Source organism: Rhinatrema bivittatum, chromosome 15, assembly GCF_901001135.1.
Source record: "Rhinatrema bivittatum chromosome 15, aRhiBiv1.1, whole genome shotgun sequence".
NCBI classification, from domain to species: Eukaryota; Metazoa; Chordata; class Amphibia; order Gymnophiona; family Rhinatrematidae; genus Rhinatrema; species Rhinatrema bivittatum.
The window spans coordinates 2,642,545-2,668,020 of NC_042629.1; the positions used below are offsets into that span (position 1 = coordinate 2,642,545).

The 25,476-nt window shown below is 46.2% G+C and overlaps 1 protein-coding gene across 1 annotated transcript in view; it reads left to right on the forward strand.

Moving 5' to 3' along the window:
* The window catches only part of LTN1 (listerin E3 ubiquitin protein ligase 1), a 745,678-nt gene that overhangs the window by 501,342 nt on the left and 218,860 nt on the right, over positions 1-25,476 (forward strand). Inside the window, exon 22 of the mRNA XM_029579179.1 lies at positions 15,155-15,229. Within this exon, the coding sequence (XP_029435039.1) occupies positions 15,155-15,229 (75 nt within the window). The remainder of the gene's footprint in view (positions 1-15,154; positions 15,230-25,476) is intronic.

Below are 25,476 nucleotides of genomic sequence, written 5' to 3' on the forward strand. Positions count from 1 at the left end.
TGGGGTAGATTGATATGGGTGTTATAATTGATGGTAAGAGAAAATTCCAGTTCTGTTACACTCTACCCTGGTCTATCTTGTAGGACTTAAGAAAAGCAGTACTGGAAGAACATGAATTAGACTGAAAACTTTTGCTGCTCTTGTAAGAGTGCTTTTTGATAAGACAGCTGCTGTGCAAGTTGAACATGAATGTACAGTGTTGCTCTGAAGCAGGCTTTGATCATATCAAAAGTGAAAATTACTGTAAGCTGACTGGAGACGACACTTAGATAAGAGAAGTGTAGTAACAGTTTAGAGATAGGAATGATAAGAGGGAATTGTTAGGTGTAGTAAGAGAGGTACAGGGAGAAAGAGAGAGCATTGCTCTGCAAGAGACTAGGCTAATAAAGAACTGCTTTTCAACTGCCACTGTTTAGTATTTGTCCTTTCAGTGAGGAAAAGGCCTATAACACACTTGCAGAAGGATATTCATTCTTTAATGCTGTGGGAATGGTACTCCATGATGTTGAATTACAAGAGAAGTGTATATCTCTTCAATGTATGAAATAGCTGCAGCCATTGTAGAGTGGGCTGATAGCAAAGAACGAGATGATTTGTTGGATCTTTTGCTTCCACTATACAGATTCTGATCCATCTGGTTAATGAAGGTGGTTATTGAGAAACCTTTTATTTGAAAAGGACAGAGAGCTGTTTGGTGTTTTGGAAATTTTTAGTGCTATGCACATAAAGTTTTAGGGCTCTTGTGATGTCTAAAATTTGAAATCTTTTTTTCTTCTCTTTGTTCTAAGAATTTGGACAAAAAGATGATTTGATTTGTATGAAAATAAAAGTATACCTTTGGAATAAAGGAAGGCACTTTGCATAAAAATACTTTGTCTTGTTGGAACTGTGTAAAAGAAGAAATAGTTGATAAAGCTTTAATCTCATTTGTCTGGCTGAATAAATTTGTTGTAAAAAATGTTCAAATCCCAAGAAGAACCTGTGGAAGAAAGCATAGGATTAGCCAACTTTGATGCCCTTAAAAAAAACAAAAAAAAAAAACTGGGTGATTGGATTTACCTTCAATACCACTTGTAATTGAAGAGATTACTTTTACATGAACTGTTAATGTACTAGAACTCAGGCCTTTATTGAGTCCCTTGAGCAAACATGTAAAATAGATTTGATAGAAACTTTTGAAATAATAACATTCGTAATACACCAGGATGGAAACTTTTTACAAGTGTTGTTAGCAGATTGTTTTCTTGCTTCCAAAAGGTCTACAATGATCCTCTGTAGTAATCTTTATTTTTACAGCTTTCATGTTGTCAGATTCAGAAGTGTATCATTGAGATGATGGATTGGTCTTTGTTGATAGATCTTGGATTATTGGTAGACAAAATTGTTTGAGAACTGATGTCTAGTAGATTTGGAAACCACAGCCATGTTGATGAGCATAGAGGAATGAGAATTACCTCAGAATAATTATAGTTTGAGATTTTGGATGATTTGAGGAGTGAATGACCACGGGAGAAAAAAAGATTCTTCTCCCATGTCTCATTTTGTCATGATACTCATTGTTCATGCTGTAGTACCTTGAAGTACATTGTTCTGAAAAGTAGTCATCAAGTTTATGACTGGCATTCTTCAGGTCTTCTGTCAACAGTTTCCATAGCTTGTTTGTGCACTGAGTGAAAAAATACCTTTTTCTTGTTAATGTAGACCATTGCTATTTTACTGTCAGTTTGGATTAGAATTCTCCTTCCCCCAAAGGAGATGTGAAAAAGCTCTTAAGGCATGTCTGATTGCTTGAAGCGCCAAAACATTGATCCAAAACAGTTGTTTTGCTGATAACCAGGTTCCTTGGGGTTGGAAATTACCTGTGTTGGTAGAGAAACATCTTCTGGAGAATCTTTTTTTTTTATTCTTTATAAGTTTTCAAATAAATCAAACTTAGACATGATTTACAAAGAAAAAACATGGTTTGATAAATAGCAATCATATATTCTAGAAATTTAATTTATCTAAACCATTATCATATCAAAACAATAATGAGAGCGGTATGCAAGATGGCAGAAAACCAAGGGAGTTTACTACCGTAATATTTCTAAAAGGAAAGGCTAAAGCATAGAACCTGCATTACTTTCTATTTGACTAATAGACACTGGAGATGAAGTTGTTAATTTACTTTGTTCCAGGAAACTTTTTAAATGCTCGGGTATGAAGAAAATAAAAAGTTCATCTTGTTTCTTAATTAAGCATTTACATAGAAATCGCAAGGTAAAAGAGAAACCCAATGTAATTACTTCTTGACGGTAAGCCAAAAAGGCTTTCCACCTGACTTGGGTAGATGTTGCCAGATCTGGGAACACTTTAATTGCTTTCCCCAGGAAATTGATAGGGTACTTATTGAAATATTTTTTCATGATTAGGTTAATATCATTTATAGATGAAAAAGTTGCCAGTAGAGTGCCCCAATCAATCACCTGGGCTGTGGAATCCTCAAGAAAATTTGTTAGATCACCCTGAAACATCAGACCTGATCTATCAGATACTAAATTCCTAGGTTTAGGTAGGAAGTAGCAATTTATCACAACAGGAGAATCGTCAAGTACAAAGCCAAGGTTTTCAATTAGAAACTTTTTTAAGGTAATTAATGGTACTTCTCCAACTATTCTGGGGAAGTTGAGAAAGACGCTTGGCGTTGTTTTCGAGGGATTCAATTCTTCTGGTTATACTTTCCCTATCCTTAACCACAGCTACATGAAATTCCTTGTTCTTCTTTTCACAAGCTTCAAGCCATTTAATTATATCTATCGATTCTTTAATTTGTTTTTGAGTTTGGAAAAATTCCTGTTGATTCCCAGACCTTAGCACATCTACTTTAATCTCCAACCCTTTAATATTATTTAACATTCCGGCCATCATTTCCCACAAAATGTCTAATGTTAACCCCACAGGGCGAAGAAACGGATCTGGGGGTATCCCACTGGTCAGTTGATCCTCTATCCCTTTTGGGGAAGTTAATGGCTCCAATCCCCCTTCTGCTCCCACTGGAGTCATGCTTTCGATACCCACAGCTTCTTGTACTTCCAGTCCTTTGTTGCGGGTTTCGTATATCCCCGCTCCAGAACTAGGAGAGATGACCTCTAAAGAAGCTTCTCCAGGATATCCCTCACACAGTCTCTGTGCTGGTGGAAGTCCGCCATTCGGACTTAAGGAGGCCTCCTCTGCCGGCCTAGTCAGTCCTCCCTGACTGACTGGCAAATCAGATTCCTCGGTACCTGCCTTATTCAATGCAGGTGAGATCATGAAGCAGCTGATTTCTTGCTGTATGGGTGAAGGTAATGGGGAAAGAGGGAAACACCCTCCACCTTCCCTTTCCTTTTTGGAGGCATGATTACTACTTAATTAATATCCACTTATAACAGCCGAAATCAAGCTACTTCAGCTCAAAACCATGCAGCCAATACCATCTCGCAAGGATGACCTGTAAGGAGGAACTGGAAAGATCATTGGGTTGGGCAAGGAACAGCACGTCCCTGGAGTCCCTCAGCTGGAAGCAACAGGGAGATTGTCCAGTTCTTCACCTTACGCTCTCAGGTAAGGTGTCCTGAAGGCCCGATTTAATAGGGCACTTCCTGGGTCCGCCCCTCGACGTCACTGGGTTCGCAGCTGGAGAATTACCGTCGGGGCGGGCAAGGAACCGCACGTCCCTGGAGTCCCTCAGCTGGAATCAACAGGGAGATTCTGTCCAGTCCTTCACCTTACGCTCTCCTTCTGGAGAATCTTTAACTGGGCTTTAGCACAGGGGTGGGCAATTTCAGGCATTGAGGGTCACAAACCAGTCAGGTTTTCAAGATATCCCTAATGAATATGCATGAAATAGATTTGTATACAACTGAGGCAGAGAGCATGCAAATCTCTCTCAATGCTGGAGGAGTTCCTGCTCAATTCAGCACAGAGGGAGCTCGAGGAGGCCCAGCTCTGAAAGGAGGAACAACTTTGGCTTTTTACTGACCTGCAAATTTTTTCCATCTTCCAGGCTCTGGTTCTCTGGGTCCTCTGAGACATCTGGCCACAATCATAACAATTAGCTGTGTCATGGTCTGGCCTCAGTCATAGATAAGACGTCATGGCTGTCAGCTCTGGATATCTTCTTACCACACACGTGGTCTTGTTGGATCCAGACATGAGATCTAACTTTTATTTATTTATTTTTTGGTAGCACTGAAAAATGCAGTTGAGGGGGCTGCCCAGGCAGCAAGATAATTCAAAGCGAGTTTCAGAAGAAAAAACAAAAATACCAAAACTTAGATGATAAACGGTACACATCTGTGCAGTAGCTTGGACAAAAAAAGACTGAGGGGCTCATGAGTCAAGGAGTAGCCTAGTGGATAGAGCAGCAGGCTAGGAACCAGGAGACCAGGGTTCCAGTCCAGCTGTCGCTTCTTGTGACCTTAGGCAAGTCACTTTACCTTCCATTGCTTCAGGTACAAACTTAGATTGTAAGCCCTTTGGGGATAGGGAAATACCTACAGTACCTGAATGTAATCCGCTTTGAAGCGCTGAAAAAAGTGTGAAAAGTGGAATATAAAAATATAAAATAAATGAGTCAGTGCATGTATGGGAACTTCTGCACACACACAGTAGAGCAAAAGCTCTATGAGCTAGAAGTGAAGGATCTGTTTGTTGCCATCCAGCCTTGCTTATCAATTGAGATTGGTGTTAACACTGCTGCTGTTTGTTGGTGGGCCTAGTGTTAGAGATGTGCATACCAAATTTCCTGTATTTAATTGACTTTATGGATGAAAAGTTTGTTGCCTTTTCTTACAATTGAGGTAATATTGTATTAACACTTTATCTAGCTTTTTCTTAGTGATGAGAAGTCTTTCTGCTTTCGGCTAAGTCCTTGAATATCTTTTTTTAATTGTAGTCCAAACAAATGGTGTTCTTAAATGGAATACAGATTAGTTTAGAAGAAAAATCAGCAGAGCTGTTTCTAAGCAGACATGCTCTCTTGACTATTATATTTGCTGTTATAGTTTTTGAGTCAGTGATGATATTGTACTTGCTGATAATTTTAAACATAGATTCAAATTGGTAATAAGGATTGGGAATTGAGAGAATGATGCATTTTACTGTTAAATATTTTGAAGCCATCTTATTATTGCTCTCAATGTATAGCCAAGTGCTAATACACACTGAACAGAAACTACTCATTACATTTTGCGAATCTTTTAAATTAAAAAGTTTCCACAGGAATTGTGGTATATTAAGACAGATTGGCTATAGTTGAGTCTACATCAGGGCTACCGAACAAATTACAAACTATGTATTTTTGAAGTTTACTAGATGTTGAAAAAGCTTTTGGAATGCATCCTTTGCAGTCTTAATTTTTCCATTACTTATGATTGTTTTCAAAGCTTCAGGGTGTGTGTGCTTGCTGAGTAGGGATGAGTATAGAGTCCTCTGAAGAGAAACTGTCATATTTCTGTATCTTGTGATTTATTTTGGGGTTTTTTGTAAAGCATTAGAAAGCTATATAGCCATACATCAACTTGGGGGTCTAGAAGAGTTGATTATTCTGTGTGTGAACAGATGATCCTGCTATCAACACCATATCTGAAACTCCTATCTGATCATGAGCTGTTGCTCTGTCAGAAATTGCCATTGATTTATTCCTCATATAGAAAGAATGAACCAACTTAATCCTGGTGCATTCTTGTTGGCATTCAAAATGTTTTCTTCCTCTGGAATCTGGAGGCATGTTTGTGCTTTTTGAATATGATTGTTTGCATATATTTAGGCAGTAAGGAATTTGTAGATGAGCCCTAAGTAAAAGGAAAGTTGTTCTTGTTAATACAATTATTTGAGAGACAACTGCTTTGTTCCTATTCAGCCCCTGCATCTCTTCATCCACAACCTCAGGAAGTGCTACAAAATACATAAAATCTCTGCTGCTGGCAGATTTACAATAGAACTAAAGGTCATGAAATGAAATTCCAGGGGAGACGACTCAGAACCATCAGGAAATATTTCTTAACACTTTTCTTCATTTCCATGTTCTAGCCTTTAGGGATCCCCAGTGTTTATCCCATGCCACCGGAAGAGGTGGTGGGGACAAAAACAAACAAATTAAAAAAGGCATGGGATAAACACTAGGGATCCCTAAAAGCTAGAACATGGAAATGAAGAAAAGGGTGCCTGGGGGTAACCTGCATGGAGCGGCAGTTACTACTCTTAAAGTAGCTTTCATGAATTTGACGCAATTGCAACATCACTCTCCACTTCCACTGTGGGGTAAAAGATGAATTGGATTCAGACAACATAACACTGGGCCCTGACGTTTACGGTCCAGGGTACTGATACACAGACATTAGGGAAAAAGCACAGGACTGCTTCTATGGCCAAGTCCAAAAGCAAAGCATGATCAAGCAGCATTGTCTGAATTATCAAGATTGTATACCATGTAAAAATTACTACCCTTAATATAAGGCTTGGGGTAACCTGCACAGAGTGGCAGTTACTACCTTAAGACTGGATGGGCCATTTGGTCTTTTTCTGCCAGTATTCCTATGTTACTATGTATATGTCCACTGAGCCAACAAAACTGAGGGAATGGCAGAATACTGATGTCATTGGGAAGCTCAGGGAGGAGATGGTCAGGTTCTCTGCAACTCTACATAACCCACAGTGCATACATACTGGTGTGGGAGTATAACAGAAAGGGTTTTTTATGTCCTTTCCAATATGGCTGCATACAATAGGATGTGTGGTTATAGCCAGCAGATGACCTCCTTTCTTTAGAAAAGTAATATAGAGCCCTAGACAAGTCTTTAACTGCCCAAAATTTCTGCTAATGTTTTTTGTTGTTTTTTTAAAGAAATCCATCAACAATATTGGGGAATAACTAGTATACAATGAAATGTGAAAAATAACTAGCTATAAGTTTGTTGCTGAGAATCAGCTTAAATCTCCAGTAATATCTCTATCTTAAAATCATGGAACTTTATTTCTCTCAATATAACTAAATTATTTTTATTTTAGAGAAAAGACCTCAGTATTGGCAAGAGATCCGAAAATTCGGAAACTGCTTTAAAGCCAATTGTTTCAGTCACCGGTCTTATGTTCTCTTATTTTTATTTTAATAAAATTATTCAAAGAAACTCCTTGTTTGTTTTTTATAACGGTGTCACTGTAATTTGATGTTAACCTATTATTTGATGAATTACTATTGACAATGTTTATCTTGATTGTAAAAATTACACTCCTTGTAACTCAATTGTTATTTGCTATTTTATCCACAGTCACAACTTGAGTGCCAGTGTTTTTACTTTGAGTAGTCCTTATGGAGTTATCATATTTCTCCAAAGATCATGGCTGTCTCATTATATCTCCAACTTTGATAGTGATGTCTTTTTCCTTTTTAATGTTAACACTTATCTTCAGCTGTTGTGATCTTTGTTTTATTCATTATTATTCCGCTGTGTTTTAAATGCTGGAACATTATAATTTATATGCTCTTATTCATCACTGGCTCATAAACCAAATGACACCTTTCAACAGTTTTCTCTGCAACATAAGTTAAAATTCTTTCTTGATAGCCCTTCTTACAAATTTCTTTTTATCTTTCAAACCTCCAACAAATGACAATTGTGTCATTTTGTAAAGCACATATTTGTGCTTCTAATGTCCAATACTCCTTAACAATCCCGTCAGTACTCTTTAACAATCCCGACAATTTTTTTATTTTGTAAGAGAGCACTTATCTGGCGCTGCGGGCGGCGGTCAAACAGACCTTTTGAGTTGGAGGCACGGCAGCGTGGCAAAACAAGAGTTCTACACTGCAAGCGCCAGATAAGTGCTCCCTTACAAAATCAAAAAATTGTCGGGATTGTTAGAGTACTGACGGCGGTCAAACTGACCCTTTGAGTCGGAAGCACGGCAGTGCGGCAAAATAAGATTTCTATATTGCAAGCGCCAGATAAGTGCTCCGCTATAAAATTGAAAAACTGTCGGGATTGTTAAAGAGTATTGGACATTAGAAGCACAAATATGTGCTTTACAAAATGACACAATTGTCATTTGTTGGAGGTTTGAAAGATAAAAAGAAATTTGTAAGAAGGGCTATCAAGAAAGAATTTTAACTTGTGTTGCAGAGAAAATTGTTGAAAGGTGTCATTTGGTTTATGAGCCAGTGATGAATAAGAGCATATAAATTATAATGTTCCAGCATTTAAAACACAGCAGAATAATAATGAATAAAACATAAAGATCACAACAGCTGAAGATAAAAAGGAAAAAGACATCACTATCAAAGTTGGAGATATAATGAGACAGCCATGATCTTTGGAGAAATATGATAACTCCATAAGGACTACACAAAGTAAAAACATTGGCACTCAAGTTGTGACTGGATAAAATAGCAAATAACAGTTGAGTTACAAGGAGTGTAATTTTTACAATCAAGATAAACATTGTCAATAGTAATTCCTCAAATAATAGGTTAACATCAAATTACAGTGACACTGTTATAAAAAACAAACAAGGAGTTTCTTTGAATAATTGTATTAAAATAAAAATAAGAGAACATAAGACCAGTGACTGAAACAATTGGCTTTAAAGCAGTTTCCAAATTTTCGGATCTCTTGCCAATACTGAGGTCTTTTCTCTAAAATAAAAATAATTTAGTTATATTGAGAGAAATAAAGTTCCATGATTTTAAGATAGATATATTACTGGAGATTTAAGCTGATTCTCAGCAACAAACTTATAGCTAGTTATTTTTTTAAGAAATCCTACTGCTGGTTATTTTATTCCCATTGTTGACAACCATATAGATCTGTTGCCATTTTCTTCTATCTTGTCTCACTTTGATTTCTTTTTATAGCATTGTCAGTTTGAATATAGTACTTACTTATTTAAGATGTTGATTTGTCATGTTCTCACATATGGGTGACATCATCAGCATGGAGCCCAATCATGGAACACTTTTGTTAAAGTTTCCAGAATTTGACTGGCACCTACTGGGCATGCCCAGCACAGCACCAACTCTGCAACCAGCAGGGGTCACCATTTAGTCTTTTTTCCGCGCAGCAGTAGCCACGCAGGTTAAGGAGCTTTTTAGAGATTCCTGACTGGAATTTTCCTCACGGAACTTTGTTTAAAATATTTTACCCAACAGGGGTCCCCTTATCGATTTCTTTGCTCCACGGTCAAACGGTAAGTTTTTTGCCCATTTGCGGTTGATTCCCATCGAGTTTTTCCCTCACAGCCTACCGGCCATCGACCGCACCGTGACTAAATTTTGTCAAAGCCGTGGCGTCTGGTTTCCATCCGTGCCCCGTCTGCACTCGAACAGTGTTCATCACTGACCCTCACACATTCTGTGTGATGTGCTTAGGGTCCAGCCACGATGTCCTTACTTGCACCAAATGTGCCCAAATGACACCAAAAGGTCGCAAGGCTCGACCCGATAAGATGAGCCTTCTCTTTCGGCCAAAAGCCCCGACCATCGATAGCTTCAACGTCATCTGAACCAGTGCCGTCTATGTCGAGCCAGCACCGGGAATCCTCTGCTATCTGACTGGCCTTGACAACTCCACAGGTGTCGACCTCCTCTGTTCCTCCTCTGGAAAAACACCGGGGGGAACAACGAGAAAAACATAGACACCATCATCGTAAAGCTCAGGCCATCGATACCAGTAAACCCTCAACATCGACATCGTCTGAGCCTCCAACAAAGAAGCCCCGTACAGAAAAGGCTTCGTCCTCTTCTGTCTATGGATCACTGAGGCATTCCCCACCTGGACAGGTGCCGGGATCCGCGATTCCACCTTCACCGGTGGACCCTCCGGCTACGCCAGTGCTACCTCCCACTCCAGAACCAGGTATTCATGCCCCAGGTTTCTGTGAGGAATTGGATCGGATGATCCAAGAGGCCATCGGCAAAGCACTCCAGGGCTTCCAACTTCCATTGGTACCGGTTCCTCCTCCGGTCACCGATCCGATACCCTTGGCGCTTGCACCGCTATTGACTAGAATGGACAAGTTAATCGGTGCCCTTCCACTGGTGGATCCGAGGGAACCGAGGGACCCGACTCCTTCCTTGCCAATTCCCTTGTCATCGGAGAAAGATGAAGAAACACCGCTCTTCATTCCACCATCAGGAGTGCCGCCACTGACACATCCATTGATGTCACCAATTCCATCGGTGCCTCTGTCGATACCTCCCTTGATGCCAGCAATGCTGCCATCGATGCCTCCATCGATGCCTTCGATTCCTCCTTCGGGACCAACAATACCCAGGCCAGGGCCTTCAGGAATAACTCCGTTACTTCCTTCTGAAGAACATTTGGGAGCTGGTGATGACCCTTATAATCCTTGGACCGACGATTCGTCCCAGGATTCTGATGATCTACCTTCACAGCCCTCCCCTCCTGATGAAAGGAAGCGTTCTCCTCGAGAGGACCTGTCCTTTATTAATTTTGTAAAGGAGATGTCTGAAACAGTCCCATTCCAGCTTCAGACAGAAGAGGACTCTAGACTCCAGATGCTAGAGCTTCTACAATTTCTCGATGCTCCAAAGGAAATCATGTCCATCCCTATTAATGACATCCTTTTGGACCTTTTGAAGAGAAACTGGGAGCACCCTGTCTTGGTGGCACCTGTTAACCAGAAAGCAGATGCCACCTACTTAGTTCAGTCAACCCCTGGCTTCCAAAGAACTCAGTTGGATCATCACTCGGTGGTTGTAGAGTCAGCCCAAAAGAGGGCCAGACGTGTCCAAACCTCATTCATCCATTCCCCCAGGGAAAGATCAGAAGTTCCTGGATGCATTTGGAAGACGGGTATTCCATGGATCAATGCTCATCTCTCGCATTGCATCCTACCAACTCTACATGACCCAATATAATAGGGCTTTGTTCACGAAGATTCAAGACTTTGCTGAAGCCTTACCTCTGCAGTTCCAGTACCAACTTCATGCCCTAGCACAAAAGGGCTTAGATGCTGGCAAGCATGAAGCACGATCAGCGAATGACATCTTTGACACCGCTTCCAGGGTGTCGGCAGCCGGTCTCAGTGCAAGGAGATGGCCCTGGCTGAAATCTTCAGACCTCAGACCAGAGGTACAAGACAGATCGGCTGATTTGCCCTGTGCGGGGGATAATCTTTTCGGTGAAAAGATTCAGGAAGCATGGCGCAGCTCAAGGACCACCAAGAGACTCTGTGCCAGCTCTCCTTTCTGCCTTCTGATCCCTCTTTTTCATCCAAAAGATCTTTTAAGAGGGATTCCAAGAGGCAATTCTACTGGCAGAGGAGATACTATCCCCCAGTGTCCAGGGGTCGGCCTTCTAAGCCTTACCAAAAAGGCCAACCTAGGCAGCCTAGAGGGCAGAAGTCACAGCCAGCCACTCAACCAGGTCCAGCAGCAGGCTTTTGATTCCCTTCTAGAGAGCAGTACCCAGCTTCCGCTTCCGACCATTCCGGTCGGCGGTCGGTTGTGCCACTTCTCCAGCCTTATGGCACACAGTCACCACAGATCAGTGGGTACTTGCAATAGTATCCCAAGGTTACCACCTCAACTTTCTCTCTGTCCCACCGGATTCCCCGCCTCAGCTGACGTGGGGAACATCCGACCATTCACCACTCTTGGAGCAGGAGGTCTCCCTCCTCCTCCAGTCCTGAGCAATAGAACCAGTGCCCCTCTCAGAACAGGGGCAAGGGTTCTATTCCAGGTATTTCCTGATACCAAAAAAGTCAGGTGGGGTGCGCCCAGTATTGGATCTTCGCACTCTAAACAAATACCTACAAAGAGAAAAGTTCAAGATGGTGACCTTGAGTTCTCTACTTCCCCTTCTTCAAAGGGGAGACTGGCTCTGCTCTCTAGACTCCGTCACATCGCAGATTCCTGCGATTCCTAGTAGGCCCAAAACACTTCCAATATCGAGTGTTACCTTTCGGCCTAGCATCTGCCCCACGCATCTTCACCAAGTGCCTCGTGGTGGTAGCGGCCTACCTCAGAAGTCAGAATGTCCACGTCTATCCCTATCTGGACGATTGGTTGATCAGGGCTCCCTGTCGGCAAGGTGCACTGTCGTCCCTTCGCCTTATTTTGCATTCCCTGATCTCTCTGGCTTTCTCATAAACTATCAAAAATCCAGACTAGTTCCTTCGCAAACTCTATCGTTCATAGGGGCCGACTTGGACACTCTAAGAGTAAAAACTTTCCTACCTCAAGATCGAGCTCTCACTCTCGCTTCTCTGGCCTTTCGACTGCAGTCTCTGCAACATTCAACTGCACGTCATTTCCTGATAGTATTGGGTCATATGGCCTCCACAGTGCATGTCACTCCCATGGCTCGCCTCGCTATGAGAGTAATGCAGTGGACTCAGTCTTCTCAGCCAATGTCCTCCACATTCCGTATCACCAAACAGCTCCATCTGTTGCTAGCTTGGTGGGCAAACCAATCCAATCGGGTATAAGGCCTCCCATTTCAGATTCTAGAACCTCAAATAACCTTAACAACAGATGCCTCCAACCTCAGCTAGGGTGCTCACGTTGCACACCTGCAAACTCAGGGCATCTGGTCTCCAGAGGAAGCCAAACAGCAGATAAATTTCCTGGAGCTTCATGCAATCAGGTATGCTCTCAGGGCTTTTCAGGATCACCTCTCCAACCAGGTCATCCTGATTCGAACCGACAACCAGGTGGCCATGTGGTACATCAACAAGCAAGGGGGAACTGGCTCCCACCTCCTGTGTCAGGAAGCTGCACAGATATGGGCGGAGGCCCTTTCCCACTCGATGTACCTCAGGGCCACCTACTTGCTGGGAGTGGACAATGTGTTGGCGGACAAGCTGAGTCGCACTTTGCAACCGCACAAGTGGTCCCTCAACCCCACTGGAGCGGACTCAATATTCCAACGTTGGGTTACCCTCAGATAGACCTCTTTGCGTCAATTCACAACCGCAAAGTAGGGAACTTCTGCTCTCTCACTCCCAACCAACACCACCAGCCCAGAGATGCTTTCTCCCTCTCGTGGGTCAGCGGTCTTCTTTATGCTTACCCTCCACTTCCACTCATTTCGAAGACTCTCGTGAAGTTGCGAAGGGACAAGGGACTAAGGATTTTCATAGCCCCTCATTGGCCACGCCAGGTCTGGTTTCCAATTCTCCACGACCTATCAGTACACCGGCACATTCCTCTGGGGAAGGACCCGCTTCTGATCACTCAGAGCAATGGCTGCCTTCATCACCCCAACCTCCAGGCCCTCTCCCTGACTGCCTCGATGTTGAAAGGTTAATACTGCAACCTCTTAACCTTTCAGAGCCGTTTTCCCATGTCCTAGTAGCTTCATGAAAGCCTTCCACAAGGTAGTCTTATCGTTATAAATGGAACAGGTTTACGGGATGGTTTACTTCCATGTCCATTGGATCCCACTCCGAAGTTTCTGGACTATCTCTGGCACCTGTCAGAGTCAGGCCTCAAAACTTCTATCCGGGTACATGTCAGTGCGGTAGCCTTCTTCCATAAAGGTGTGGGGGATGTACCCATTTCAGTACAACCCCTTGTATCACGCTTTTGAATGGCTTGCTTCACCTTAAACCTCCACTGCGCCCTCTGGCCCCTTCTTGGGACCTCAACATGGTTTTGGGAAGGCTCATGAAATCACCGTTTGAGCCTCTCCAATCCTGTGATCTCCGCTGTCTCACTTGGAGAGTGATTTTTCTTTTAGTGGGCACATCGGCTCGCAGAGTTAGTGAATTACAGGGTTTAGTCACCTACCCGCCTTACACTAAATTTCTGAATGACAGGGTAGTACTCTGCACTCACCCTAAATTTTTGCCTAAGGTAGTATCGGAGTTTCATATCAATCAATCCACTATACTACCTAGTTTCTTTCCCAGGACCCACTCAAACCCTGGAGAACGGGCTCTGCATACCCTTGACTAAACGGGCTCTAGCATTTTATCTAGACCCACAGGAAGGGCACTCAATTATTTGTTTCCTTTGATCCCATTAAATTGGGTAAACCTGTGGGTAAGCAGACTCTCTCCTCCTGGTTGGCGGACTGTATTTACTTTTGTTACCAACAGGCAGGCCTTCCGCTTCAAGACCGTGTTAAAGCGCACACTGTCAGGGCTATGGGAACATCAGTAGCGCACTTACGCTCGGTGCCGCTTGCCGACATCTGTAAGGCTACTACCTGGAGCTCTCTCCACACCTTCGCAGCTCATTATTGTTTAGACAAGGCTGGCAGACAAGATTCCATCTTCGGCCAGTCTGTGCTACGCGACTTATTTGCGAACTGAGGTAGCAACATCCTTCCGCCAACCTGGTAGGGTTCAGGCTGCCCTCTACCAAATTCCACCCCAGTTGTTGTGCCTGTTGCACGTCTTTGGGTACATTTGGTGCATTGCTCGGGCATCCTCAGCTCGGTACTCACCCATATGTGAGGACTACCATCCTGCTTGTCCTGTGAGAAAGCGGAGTTGCTTACCTGTAAACAGGTGTTCTCACAGGACAGCAGGATGTTAGTCCTCACGAAACCTGCCTGCCACCCCGTGGAGTTGGGTTCGCTTACGATTTATTATTTTATTTTTCGCATGTACTTTTTACTATAAGACGAGACTAAAGGGGGACCCCTGCTGGTTGCAGGGTTGGTGCTGTGCTGGGCATGCCCAGTAGGTGCCAGTCAAAGTTCTGGAAACTTTGACAAAAGTGCTCCGTGATTGGGCTCCATTCTGAGAATGTCACCTATATGTGAGGACTAACATCCTGCTGTCCTGTGAGAACACCTGTTACAGGTAAGCAACTCTGCTTTTTGTTTGTAACAACTATTGTAACTGAATTTTTCATTTTTTTCAGAAAAAATCTTTAAATTTAAGTATTATGTATAAAAAAAAATTGTAATAAAACATTTTTGTATTTGATGTTTCCCTATGTATTAGAGATCAGGTTTTCCTGACAGGAAACACACTGCTGCTTAGCAGACATGGATAAAATACTGTACATCCCAGGGCTTCAAACACAGAATGCTACCCTTCCCAAAGCTACCACTGTTAATGCGCCCAGATGTCCTTAAAACATTTTGCTTCTTTCTTGGTTTAGCTGCACCTAGCAAATGTCCATAGACAAATAATTGATTTCTGGAAATTTTCTGAACAGGTTAATGCCAGAGTTGCCAAAATTTGATGATGAAAATCTGAAATTCTATGGGGATGAAGAGGAAGAAGCAGTCTTGTAAGTTTGTTTTTTCTTTTTGTTTTTTCCTTTTTACATTTTATATGCATCTCTAAATTAGTTTAAAGGCAATGAGAGTCTCCACAGAGCTTGCAGTCTCACAGGTACAAGCAAGCTCATATTGAAAATCCCACCAGTGAACACAGCACATATACAAAGTACCCATGTATCCTAGCACCTGCATTGAAGCACACACAAATCTATACTGAGGGGAGGAGGTTTTTTTTTTTGGGGGGGGGGGGGGGAATGCAATAATCGGTTTGTTTATACGTGTAAAAAACATCTGATTATTGCCCCTTGTGTCAAAAGATGTTGAAAGTAATTTTCAAAGAGTTATTCTGGGGCATGTTGCATGCATAAAATGAGCATGTATATGCTATTTTATAAACTTCAAGATTATGTGCCTACTTAAAGTATTGTAGATCATTGTGAACAGGGGAATAAAAGGAATGGTTTAGGGGCATTCTGGGGCAGGGTTCAGAAATATTCATCTAAGTTTCTAGTTTGTAAGCAATATACATACCTATATTACTGAGTTTGTCTGAACACTTTTGCTAAATGACTTGCACAATTGGAATCTGACTTATCTTTTGTCTAGTTTTTCAGAGAAAGGCCTAGGTAGTGATAGTTGAGGGTGAAGTGCTGGGCAGAGTCTAGGTGAACTGGTGATTCCAAGTGCATACACAAGTATTTTCAGAAACGGAGTATAAAATATATTTCCTGTCATGTAGCCAGATGGACTCAGAACAAATGGGTATAGTATGCTCGTGCTAGCAGTTGGAGACGGATCTGACGTCAGCACGGGTATATATACCCCCACAGGAAGCGTAGCAACTTAGTAATTTCCGTCTCCAAAGCAGTTTGGAGACGGAAGTAGATTTGGAAACACTCTCGCTGAGCGTGTTTCCAAATCTACTTTCTACTTTCTTCTTACTAAACTTCTACAGCACCATCGAGCCCCGCACTCCTGCGGTGATACCCTAAGGTCCCTCCCCCAGTTGAGTTTCCCGGGGTGATTTCCGTGATCCCCCGGAGGTCTAAGTTCCTCGGTCCCGGTGGCAGAATAGCGGCAGGGACGTAGCCCCCGGGCGAGGCTCGGGCGGGGAGAACGAGGCAAGGCGCCTTGGTCCCGGCGTGTGACGAGGCAGCGGGTGCATTTCCTCAAAGCCGCGGCGGTTGAAGGTACTTGCCCCTCTCCCCCCGCAGCCGGAGACCGCCCGGGTTCCAGCCGGGAAGCGCCGAGGATCAGGTAAGGCGTACATCTCTTACTCTTTGTTCTCCGAGGAACGAGGATCGGCGGCGTGGCCCATAGGCGGCACGCCGTGGAAGGGCGCCATTTTGTTGGCCTTACTCAGGTATTGAGCGCCCATGATAGGCGCAGTCTATGACGAAAGCCGCATAATTGCTGAGAGCATATTGCATATTGTTCAGCGTACATTGCTAAGCCGCATATTGCCGAGAGCATATTGCATATTGTTCAGTGTACATTGCTAAGCCGCATATTGCCAAGAGCATATTGCATATTGTTCAGCGTACATTGCTAAGCCGCATATTGCGGTGAGCATATTGGATAACACAGCGTATATTGCTAGCCGCTTATTGCTGAGAGCATATTGGATATCATTGAGCGTATATTGCTAGCCGCCTATTGCTGAGAGCATATTGGATATCATTGAGCTTATATTGCTAGCCGCCTATTGCTGAGAGCATATTGGATAACATTGAGCGTATATTGCTAGCCACATATTGCTGAGAGCATATTGCATGTCATTGGGTGTATATTGCTGCCGCATATTATTAAGCGCCTGTTGTATTAAGCGTATATTGCTGCCGCATATTATTGAGCGCCTGTAGTATTGAGCGCTTGTTAGATTAAGCGTATATTGCTGCCGCATATTATTCAGCGCCTGTTATATTAAGTGTATATTGCTGCCGCTTCTCATTAAGCGCATATTTTTCAATGGAACAGAACGCATCAGCGGCTTCAGCAGGGGCACCGCCTGCCTCCGGCATTAAAGCCCTCGGCCTCTGCTCTGCATGCCAGCTTAGAGCCACGCACAGTGAAGAGCCAGACTCCCTATGTGCCCAATGTGAGGAGGCCGTGGGACCCTCGGGCCAGGACCAGTCTCAGCCACGATTCGCTGACAGTTCCCCAGGGGCGACCCCGGATTTAGCGGGCAGTCTCGACCAACCTGGAATCCCGGGGGATCTCGTACCCCGGCGATTAGAGACCGCCTCCATTTCCTGGGTGGATCTCTTTAAGGGAATTCATGCCTTTGTACAGATGCAAACAGCTTCCCGTCCAGGCCCTGCTGTTCCTGCTGTTCCGGCTGCGGCTGCTGCTGCGGTTGCGGCTCCAGCAGATCCTGTTCCGTGACCCTCACGCCCTTATCGTGTGCCGGACCTCCCGCCTCCAGACAGTCCGGATCAGTCTGACCCGGATATTTCACCGGACGAGTCCGAACTCCCGGACGAGGGGGAACTTCCCTCGGGGATTGAGCCATATAGAACCATGAGGCGGTTCTTCCCTAAAGAGGATCTCTCCGACCTGGTGTCTCAGTGCCTGGCGGAGTTGGAGCCTCATGACCGGCAACTGGACGCCATTCTGAAACAGACTTTTGAGGTGGCAGCTCTATCTTTGCGGATCGCAACCTGCTGCACAGTGGTGACACGTTCCTGTTTGTCACAGGTCAGGAACAACGCTCCAGCAGCAGACATGGAGGCAGCTCTCTCGTTCCTTCCGGATGCTGCATCAGACCTAGTCCGGACAACAGCCAAGGGGATCTCATCCTCCGTAGCCGCCAGGAGGCAGCTCTGGATCCGGAAATGGTCAGCTGATGCTCCTTCGAAGACACGCCTCACCAGATTGCCCTTTAAGGGCTCTTTCCTGTTTGGTAGCGACCTTGATAGACTGGCCAGCACATGGGGTGCCTCTCCAGTACCTCGACTGCCAGAAGATCGGTTCAGAAGGAACCAGCGTGCCTTTCCACGGCCCTCCAGGGATAGAAGCTCCCAGCGCTTCACTCCCTACAGGAGTCACTACCAGGCGCCTCGACCTCAGGCCCGGAATCAGTCCTTTCGGACCAAGCAGCGCAAGAGGGGAGCAGGCCCGGGCTCAGGTCCCGGCCGCGCCTCACAATGAGAATTCGCCGATTCATCTTCACGAGAGGAGAGCCATCGGACAACCGACAGAGTGATCGCCCTTCTGGAAAGCTTGGGCTGGGTGAGCAACCTCAGCAAGAGTTGCCTACAGCCTTCCCAGTCGCTGGAATACCTGGGAGTACAGTTCGACACCCAGGCAGACACAGTCAGTCTCACTACCAAGAGAAGGTTAAAACTTCAGACGCATATCCGGTATTTGATGGGAGCCAGTCGGCCCATAGCTTGGGATTATCTGCAGGTTCTCGGCCTCATGGCATCCACCCTGGAAGTGGTACCTTGGGCAAGGGCCCATATGAGACCGTTACAACACTCCCTGCTCTCTCGCTGGAGCCCCCGCTTTCGGAACTATTCCACGCACCTTCCTCTGCCAGCCAGAGTACGGACCCAGTTATGGTGGTGGTTGCAGTCCAACCACATGAGCAGGGGGTCAAAGATGTCCTCAGCCACGTGGACTCTGCTCACCACAGATGCCAGCCTGAGCAGCTGGGGAGCACACTGCGAGGAACTCACCGCACAAGGGCGGTGGAACAGAGAAGAGTCAGCGTGGAACATCAACCGTCTAGAGGCCCGGGCAGTCCGATTGGCATGCCTACGATTTGCTCACAGACTGAAGAACAGAGCAGTCAGAGTGATGTCCGACAACGCCACCACGGTGACATACATCAACCATTAGGGCGGAACCAGAAGCCAACAGGTATCTCTGGAGATAGCCCCGCTGATGGCTTGGGCAGAGGCGAATCTTCAGGACATCTCAGCCGTCCACATTGCCGGGAAGGACAACACCGCGGCGGACTTCCTCAGCAGAGAAAGCCTAGATCCGGGAGAGTGGCAGCTGTCACCCACAGCCTTCCAGATGATTGTGGATCACTGGGGGATTCCGGACATGGACTTACTAGCGGACAAGTCCAATGCTCAAGTACCCAGATACTTCAGCCGCAAACGCGACCCTTTCTCACACGGAATCGATGCCCTGGTTCAGCCATGGCCTCCAGGGACTCTGCTATACGCATTTCCTCCATGGCCTCTGCTGGGCGCCATCATCCACAAGATTCAGAGACACCGGGGCCTAGTTCTTCTAGTGGCACCAGACTGACCAAGAAGACCCTGGTACGCGGACATGAGAAGACTGCTGGCAGGGGAGCCCCTTCCCCTGCCTCCTCGCCGGGACCTTCTACGTCAAGGTCCCATCCTCCACGAGGATCCGGCTCAATTCTCTCTTACGGTCTGGCCATTGAGAGGGCTAGACTGAAGAAAAGAGGTTACTCGGAGCCCGTGCTAGATACACTCCTCCGAGCCCGCAAGTTTTCCACTTCCCTCACCTACGTAAGGATCTGGAGAATATTTGAAGCATGGTGCGACACTCATGGCACCAATCCACATGCGACCACAATCCCTATTGTTCTGGATTTCCTGCAAGATGGGCTTCAGAAGGGTCTCTCCCTCAGCTCCATCAAAGTTCAGGTGGCCGCACTGTCTTGCTATGGTCCCAGGAGGGATGGCAAGACCATTGCCACGCATCCAGATGTGTCTCGCTTCCTGAAAGGAGTTAAGCACATTCGTCCGCCACTAAAGTGGCCAGTGCCTTTGTGGAACCTCAACCTTGTTTTGGATTTCCTCGCGGGATCCACCTTCAGACCCCTTCGGGGCCTGTCTCTCCGTTCTCTAACCTTGAAGATGGTGTTCCTATTGGCGGTGTGTTCAGCACGCCGCGTCTCAGAGCTACAAGCACTGTCCTGCCGTGATCCCTTTCTGAGAATCACTCCAGAGACTTTCCATCTTCGCACGGTTCCCTCCTTTCTACCTAAAGTGGTCTCACAATTTCACCTTAACCAAACTATATCCTTGCCTACCACGGCGGGTTTGAAGAAATCTGAAGAAGGGCGTTTGCTACGCCATCTCGACATAGGCAGAATGCTGCCCAGATATCTGGGAATGACACAAGAAGTATGAAAGACGGACCATCTGTTCGTCCTGCACAGCGGGAAAAGACAAGGGGAAGCAGCCTCTCGGCCCACCATCGCCCGCTGGATTAAAGAAGTTATCAGAGCAGCTTACGTGGAGGCCGAGAAGTCTCCGCCTCTACAAGTCAAGGCTCATTCTACCAGAGCACAAGCGGCATCTCGGGCAGAATCCAGGATACTGTCGCCGGCAGAAATCTGTAAAGCGGCGACGTGGTCCTCCCTTCATACCTTTTCCAGGTTCTACCGTCTGGATGTCCAGGCCAGGGAGGACACAGCATTTGCGAGGGCGGTCCTACATGGTCCTCAGGCAGCCTCCCGCCCAGGCTGGGAGTAAAGCTTTTGTACATCCCATTTGTTCTGAGTCCATCTGGCTACACGACAGGAAATGTTGAGATTACTTACCTGATAATCTCCTTTTCCTTAGTGTAGACAGATGGACTCAGCATCCCACCCAGCTGCCTGTTTACATGGGTTTCAACGATTCAAGGTAAGCCATGTCATCTGTTTCCATAAGAGCGTACACTCTACCAGGTGTCAACGCCTTCCGGTTGGGAATGCTGGCGGTCTCTAGCTACTATCAATCGGTCAGGGGAATCCTGTTTCACTATTTCACTGAGCGTCAGTACACACATCTATAACAGCTTTTGCAAGGAAGATTACTAAGTTGCTACGCTTCCTGTGGGGGTATATATACCCGTGCTGACGTCAGATCCGTCTCCAACTGCTAGCACGAGCATACTATACCCATATGTTCTGAGTCCATCTGTCTACACTAAGGAAAAGGAGATTATCAGGTAAGTAATCTCAACATTTCCTTGCACATTTGATTCTGGGTTACTATGCGTGTATAATATAAATGCCTAATTTTCAAAATGGTTAGAGAAAGTTTGCATGTTGCTATATTACAAATTTAATATGTACTTAAACATAAATGCATACTTTTGGGGCAGAAATACGCAGTATGGCTCCTGCTATGCACTTTATAAAATACTAGTAGAAATCTCCACACATCCACTTATACATGCCAGTGGTGTATCAGACAGTTTTAAAAGGTGGGCTAGTTAAGTCCATTTCCCATTATGGCCTCATATCTTGACTAATTGCAGTTCCTTGTACGTACCCGGATCAGTCCAGACTGTGGGTTATAACTCCCTTCCAGCAGATGGAGACAGAGAAAAACCTGAAGAGCACCCCCTCTTAATCTGGGGTGCCACCTGCATCTCCTCAGTATTTCTCTGTCTCCAGCTGATGGAGGTGGTGCAAACCATGCGGTCTTGACCTGTTCTTAGGGTTAAGGCAATCTCTATTCCTAAAAAAAAAATTTGTAAAAAAGATCAAGCAGGAAAAGGCATAACCTCCCAGGGGGTAGGCAGGTCCTAGGGGACCATCTCCCCTGGTAGCAGATTTAAGGAGCTGTGGTTGGTGACCCCGTGAGGCTCCTGAGAGGTAAGGCATCCGGGGGGGATTACCGGTGGTCTGGTCCCTCCCCCCCCCCCCATTATCCCCAGCCTGGTTTAAAGAAAAAGTAAAAGGAGCCGCCTGTCAGCCTTCTCTGGGATTTTTGGGCAGCTGCTGCGGCTGTTTTCAGTTTACAGACTCCGGGTTGCTTAAGGGCATTTTTTTCTCTTAGTTGGTCGGGTTTCTCCAACGCTCTGACTGCAGCCACGACTTCTCCTTTGCCCTGTCAGCGCCTCCCCGTGTTCCCCGATGCTACGTCCAACTCGCTGTGTGGCCTGCGGAGAGTCTGCTTCATGCCTCTCCCGCTCAGGCCTCTGCACTCGGTGCCTCTCCAGTGGGGAAGGTAGCTCTGATAGGGGACCAGGGTCTTCCTCTAAGTCCCACAGAGCAGGCAAGTGATCTGCCCCTCAGGAGACTCAGGCCGAGCCGTTCCTGCGCAGCGCAGGAACGGCGGCCATCTTGAATTCCTTAGCAGACGCGTGGGCCAGGGCTGCGGGGGAGGGGATCTCCCGCCCGATTTATCTCTGGTCCCTGGCAGTCCTGAGGACCTTTTAGATCTGGACCAGGACTTCTCCGATGGTGAGCCCGATCCCCTGTGGGGGAAGGGGACGGTGATAATACCTTCACGCTGGATTTTGTGCTTTTAATGCACAAAGTTTTTCTGGCTACCCAGGCTCAGCAAAGCAGGGTTTCGCATCTGGGTCATCCTGAGGGGTCTCCCCAGAAAATTCCCAGGCACTTAGACTCCCAGGCGTCCCTTCGTGTAGCAAAGCTGTGAGGCTTCTCACTTCCAGACTGACCTACCCTTCCGGATGTGGCTGGCTTTGGTGCTCCGGACCCGCTCGCGGCTCCTTTATCCCTACCCGGGACAGAGCCAGATGAGGATCTGGGAAAGGCGACTCCTCTGGAAGGCAATGACCCAAAGGTTGTTTGTCTGTTCTACAGGGAAGAATTGGACCCACTTATCCCATGGGTCCTATTGGAGCTCGGGGTGGAACTGCCCCAGGATTCCTTGGACCCGGTCCTGGTGGGATTGCGGGCTCCAGCGAAGACCTTTCCTTTTCATCCTATGGTTCAGCAGCTAATGGACCCAGGAGTGGGATGTGCCAGAGGTAGGCTTGCGAGTAGGTTGTGCTATGGATAAACTTTATCCTTTGCCCGAAGAGACCCTGGAATTATTGAAGTTTCCTAAGGTGGACGCCTCAGTGTCGGCGGTAACGAAGAGGACCACAATTCCGGTAGCAGGAGCAGCAGCCCTCAAGGACCTCCAGGATAGATTCTCCTCAAGCGGATATTCAAAGTTTCGGCCCTAGGTGTCCGAGCAGTCGTGTGCAGTAGCTTCATGCTCTGGATGAGCTTCCGCTTGGTGCAACATTTGTTAACTTCCAGAGACCTTCTACCTGAGGATTCGGCACAAGTGTGGAGCGCTTGGAAGCGGCGGTTGCATATGGAGCGGATGCCCTGTACGATCTTCTGCGCACTTCCTCCCAGACTATGGTGTCCGCAGTGTCCGCGAGGCAGCTCCTGTGGCTACGCAACTGGGCAGCAGATGTCTCTTCCAAGGCCCAATTGAGTTTGTTACCATTGAAGGGGAATTTTCTCTTTGGTGAAGACCTGGAGCAGCTGATTAAGTCCCTGGGGGAGAACAAATTTCACAATCTCCCAGAGGTTAGGCCTAACCTCTGGGAGCCTTCCCGTCGGCCAACTCTCACTTTCGGGGACAACGGAGATTCCGTCAGAACAGGGCGCAAGTCTGCGGGTCAGAGGCAGCCTGCAGGCAGGCCACAAGCCTGGGCCTCTTCCTTTCGAGGTCTTAGGCCTTCTCGCGATGGGGTCGCTTCCGCGTCGCTTGGACCCAAGTCCTCTCAATGAGATGCGGCCGGCCCATTCCTCGAATCCTAGTGTTGGGGGAAGGTTGTCCCAGTTTTATGAGGAATGGGCCAGGATAACCTCTGATCAGTGATTTTTAAGCATCATAGAACACGATTACTCTTTGGAATTTGCTTGGCCTCTCTAAGACCTCTTTATGGTCTCCCCTTGTGGTTCTCGAACCAAAGCACAGATCGTTCGACAGACCCTCGACTGGCTGAGATCTCTCGGGGCCATAATTCTCGTCCCTCGCGCAGAGTGGACGAAAGGACGCTACTCCATCAATTTCGTGGTCCCCAAGAAGGAGGGGTCCTTCCAGCCGATCCTCGACCTGAAGAAGGTGAACAGGGCACTCAAAGTCCCACATTTCTGGATGGAGACTCTGCGCTCGGTCATTGTGGCGGTCCACAGCAGCGAGTTCCTGACTTCCCTGGATCTAATGGAAGCATACTTGCACATAGCCATCTGCAAGGATCACCAGAGATTTCTTCGCTTCATGATCCTCGATATGCATTTCCAATTTTTATGCCCTGCCTTTCAGTCTGACTACGGTGCCTCACACATTCACCAAGGGTAATGGTGGTCATGGTGGCGGCCCTCCGGAGGGAAGGGGTACTGATTCACCTGTACCTGGACTACTGGCCCATCAGAGTGAAGTTGAGAACCCTCTGCGAGAAGGCTGTCATCAAGGTCATGAGTCTTCTAGAATCTCTCGGATGGATTGCCAATCAGGCCAAGAACAACCTCCTCCAGTCTCAGAGGATGGACTTCTTGGGGGGCCCAGTTCGACACCCATGTGAGGAAAGTGTTCCTTCCAGCGGATCGGATCGCCAAATTTTTGCAGCTCGTCCATCGTTTCTTGTCGCTTCCATTCCCCAAGGCCTGGGACTATTTAAGAACATAAGAAATTGCCATGCTGGGTCAGACCAAGGGTCCATCAAGCCCAGGATCCTGTTTTCAACAGAGGCCAGACCAGGCCACAAGAACCTGGCAATTACCCAAACACTAAGAAGATCCCATGCTACTGATGCAATTAATAGCGCTGGCTATTCCCTAAGTAAACTTGATTAATAGCCATTAATGGACTTCTCCTCCAAGAACTTATCCAAACCTTTTTTGAACCCAGCTACATTAACTGCACTAACCACATCCCCCGGCAACAAATTCCAGAGCTTTATTGTAAATTGAGTGAAAAAGAATTTTCTCTGATTAGTCTTAAATGTGCTACTTGCTAACTTCATGGAATGCCCCCTAGTCCATTATTCAAAAGTGTAAATAATCGATTCACATCTACTTGTTCAAGACCTCTATCATATCCCCCCTCAGCAGTCTCTTCTCCAAGCTGAACAGCCCTAACCTCTGCAGGTCCTCTGCTCCATGGCATCCACCTTGGAATTGGTTCCATGGGCCTTTGCTCATATGAGACCAGTGCAACGAGCATTACGTTCCTGTTGGGATCCAAAGTCGGAAGAATTTCAAGTCCCCTTACCTCTCACCGATTCCGCCAGGTCCAGTTTTGGCTGGTGGCTTGTCCCGGAACACTTGAGTCGCGGGGTGGACCTCGATGTTCCACAGTGGGTCGTAGTGATCACGGATGCCAGTCTCTCAGGCTGGGGAGTTGGTCTGTCAGTCCCGATCAGTTCAGGGCCTGTGGTCGTCGGAAGAGGCAAGCTTTTCTATCAATCGCCTGGAGACCAAGGCAGTTTGGTTGGTGCTGCAGCACTTCCTACCACTGCTACACAACTGGGTGGTCAGAGTCCTGTCCGACAATGCGACGTTGATGGCCTACATCAACTG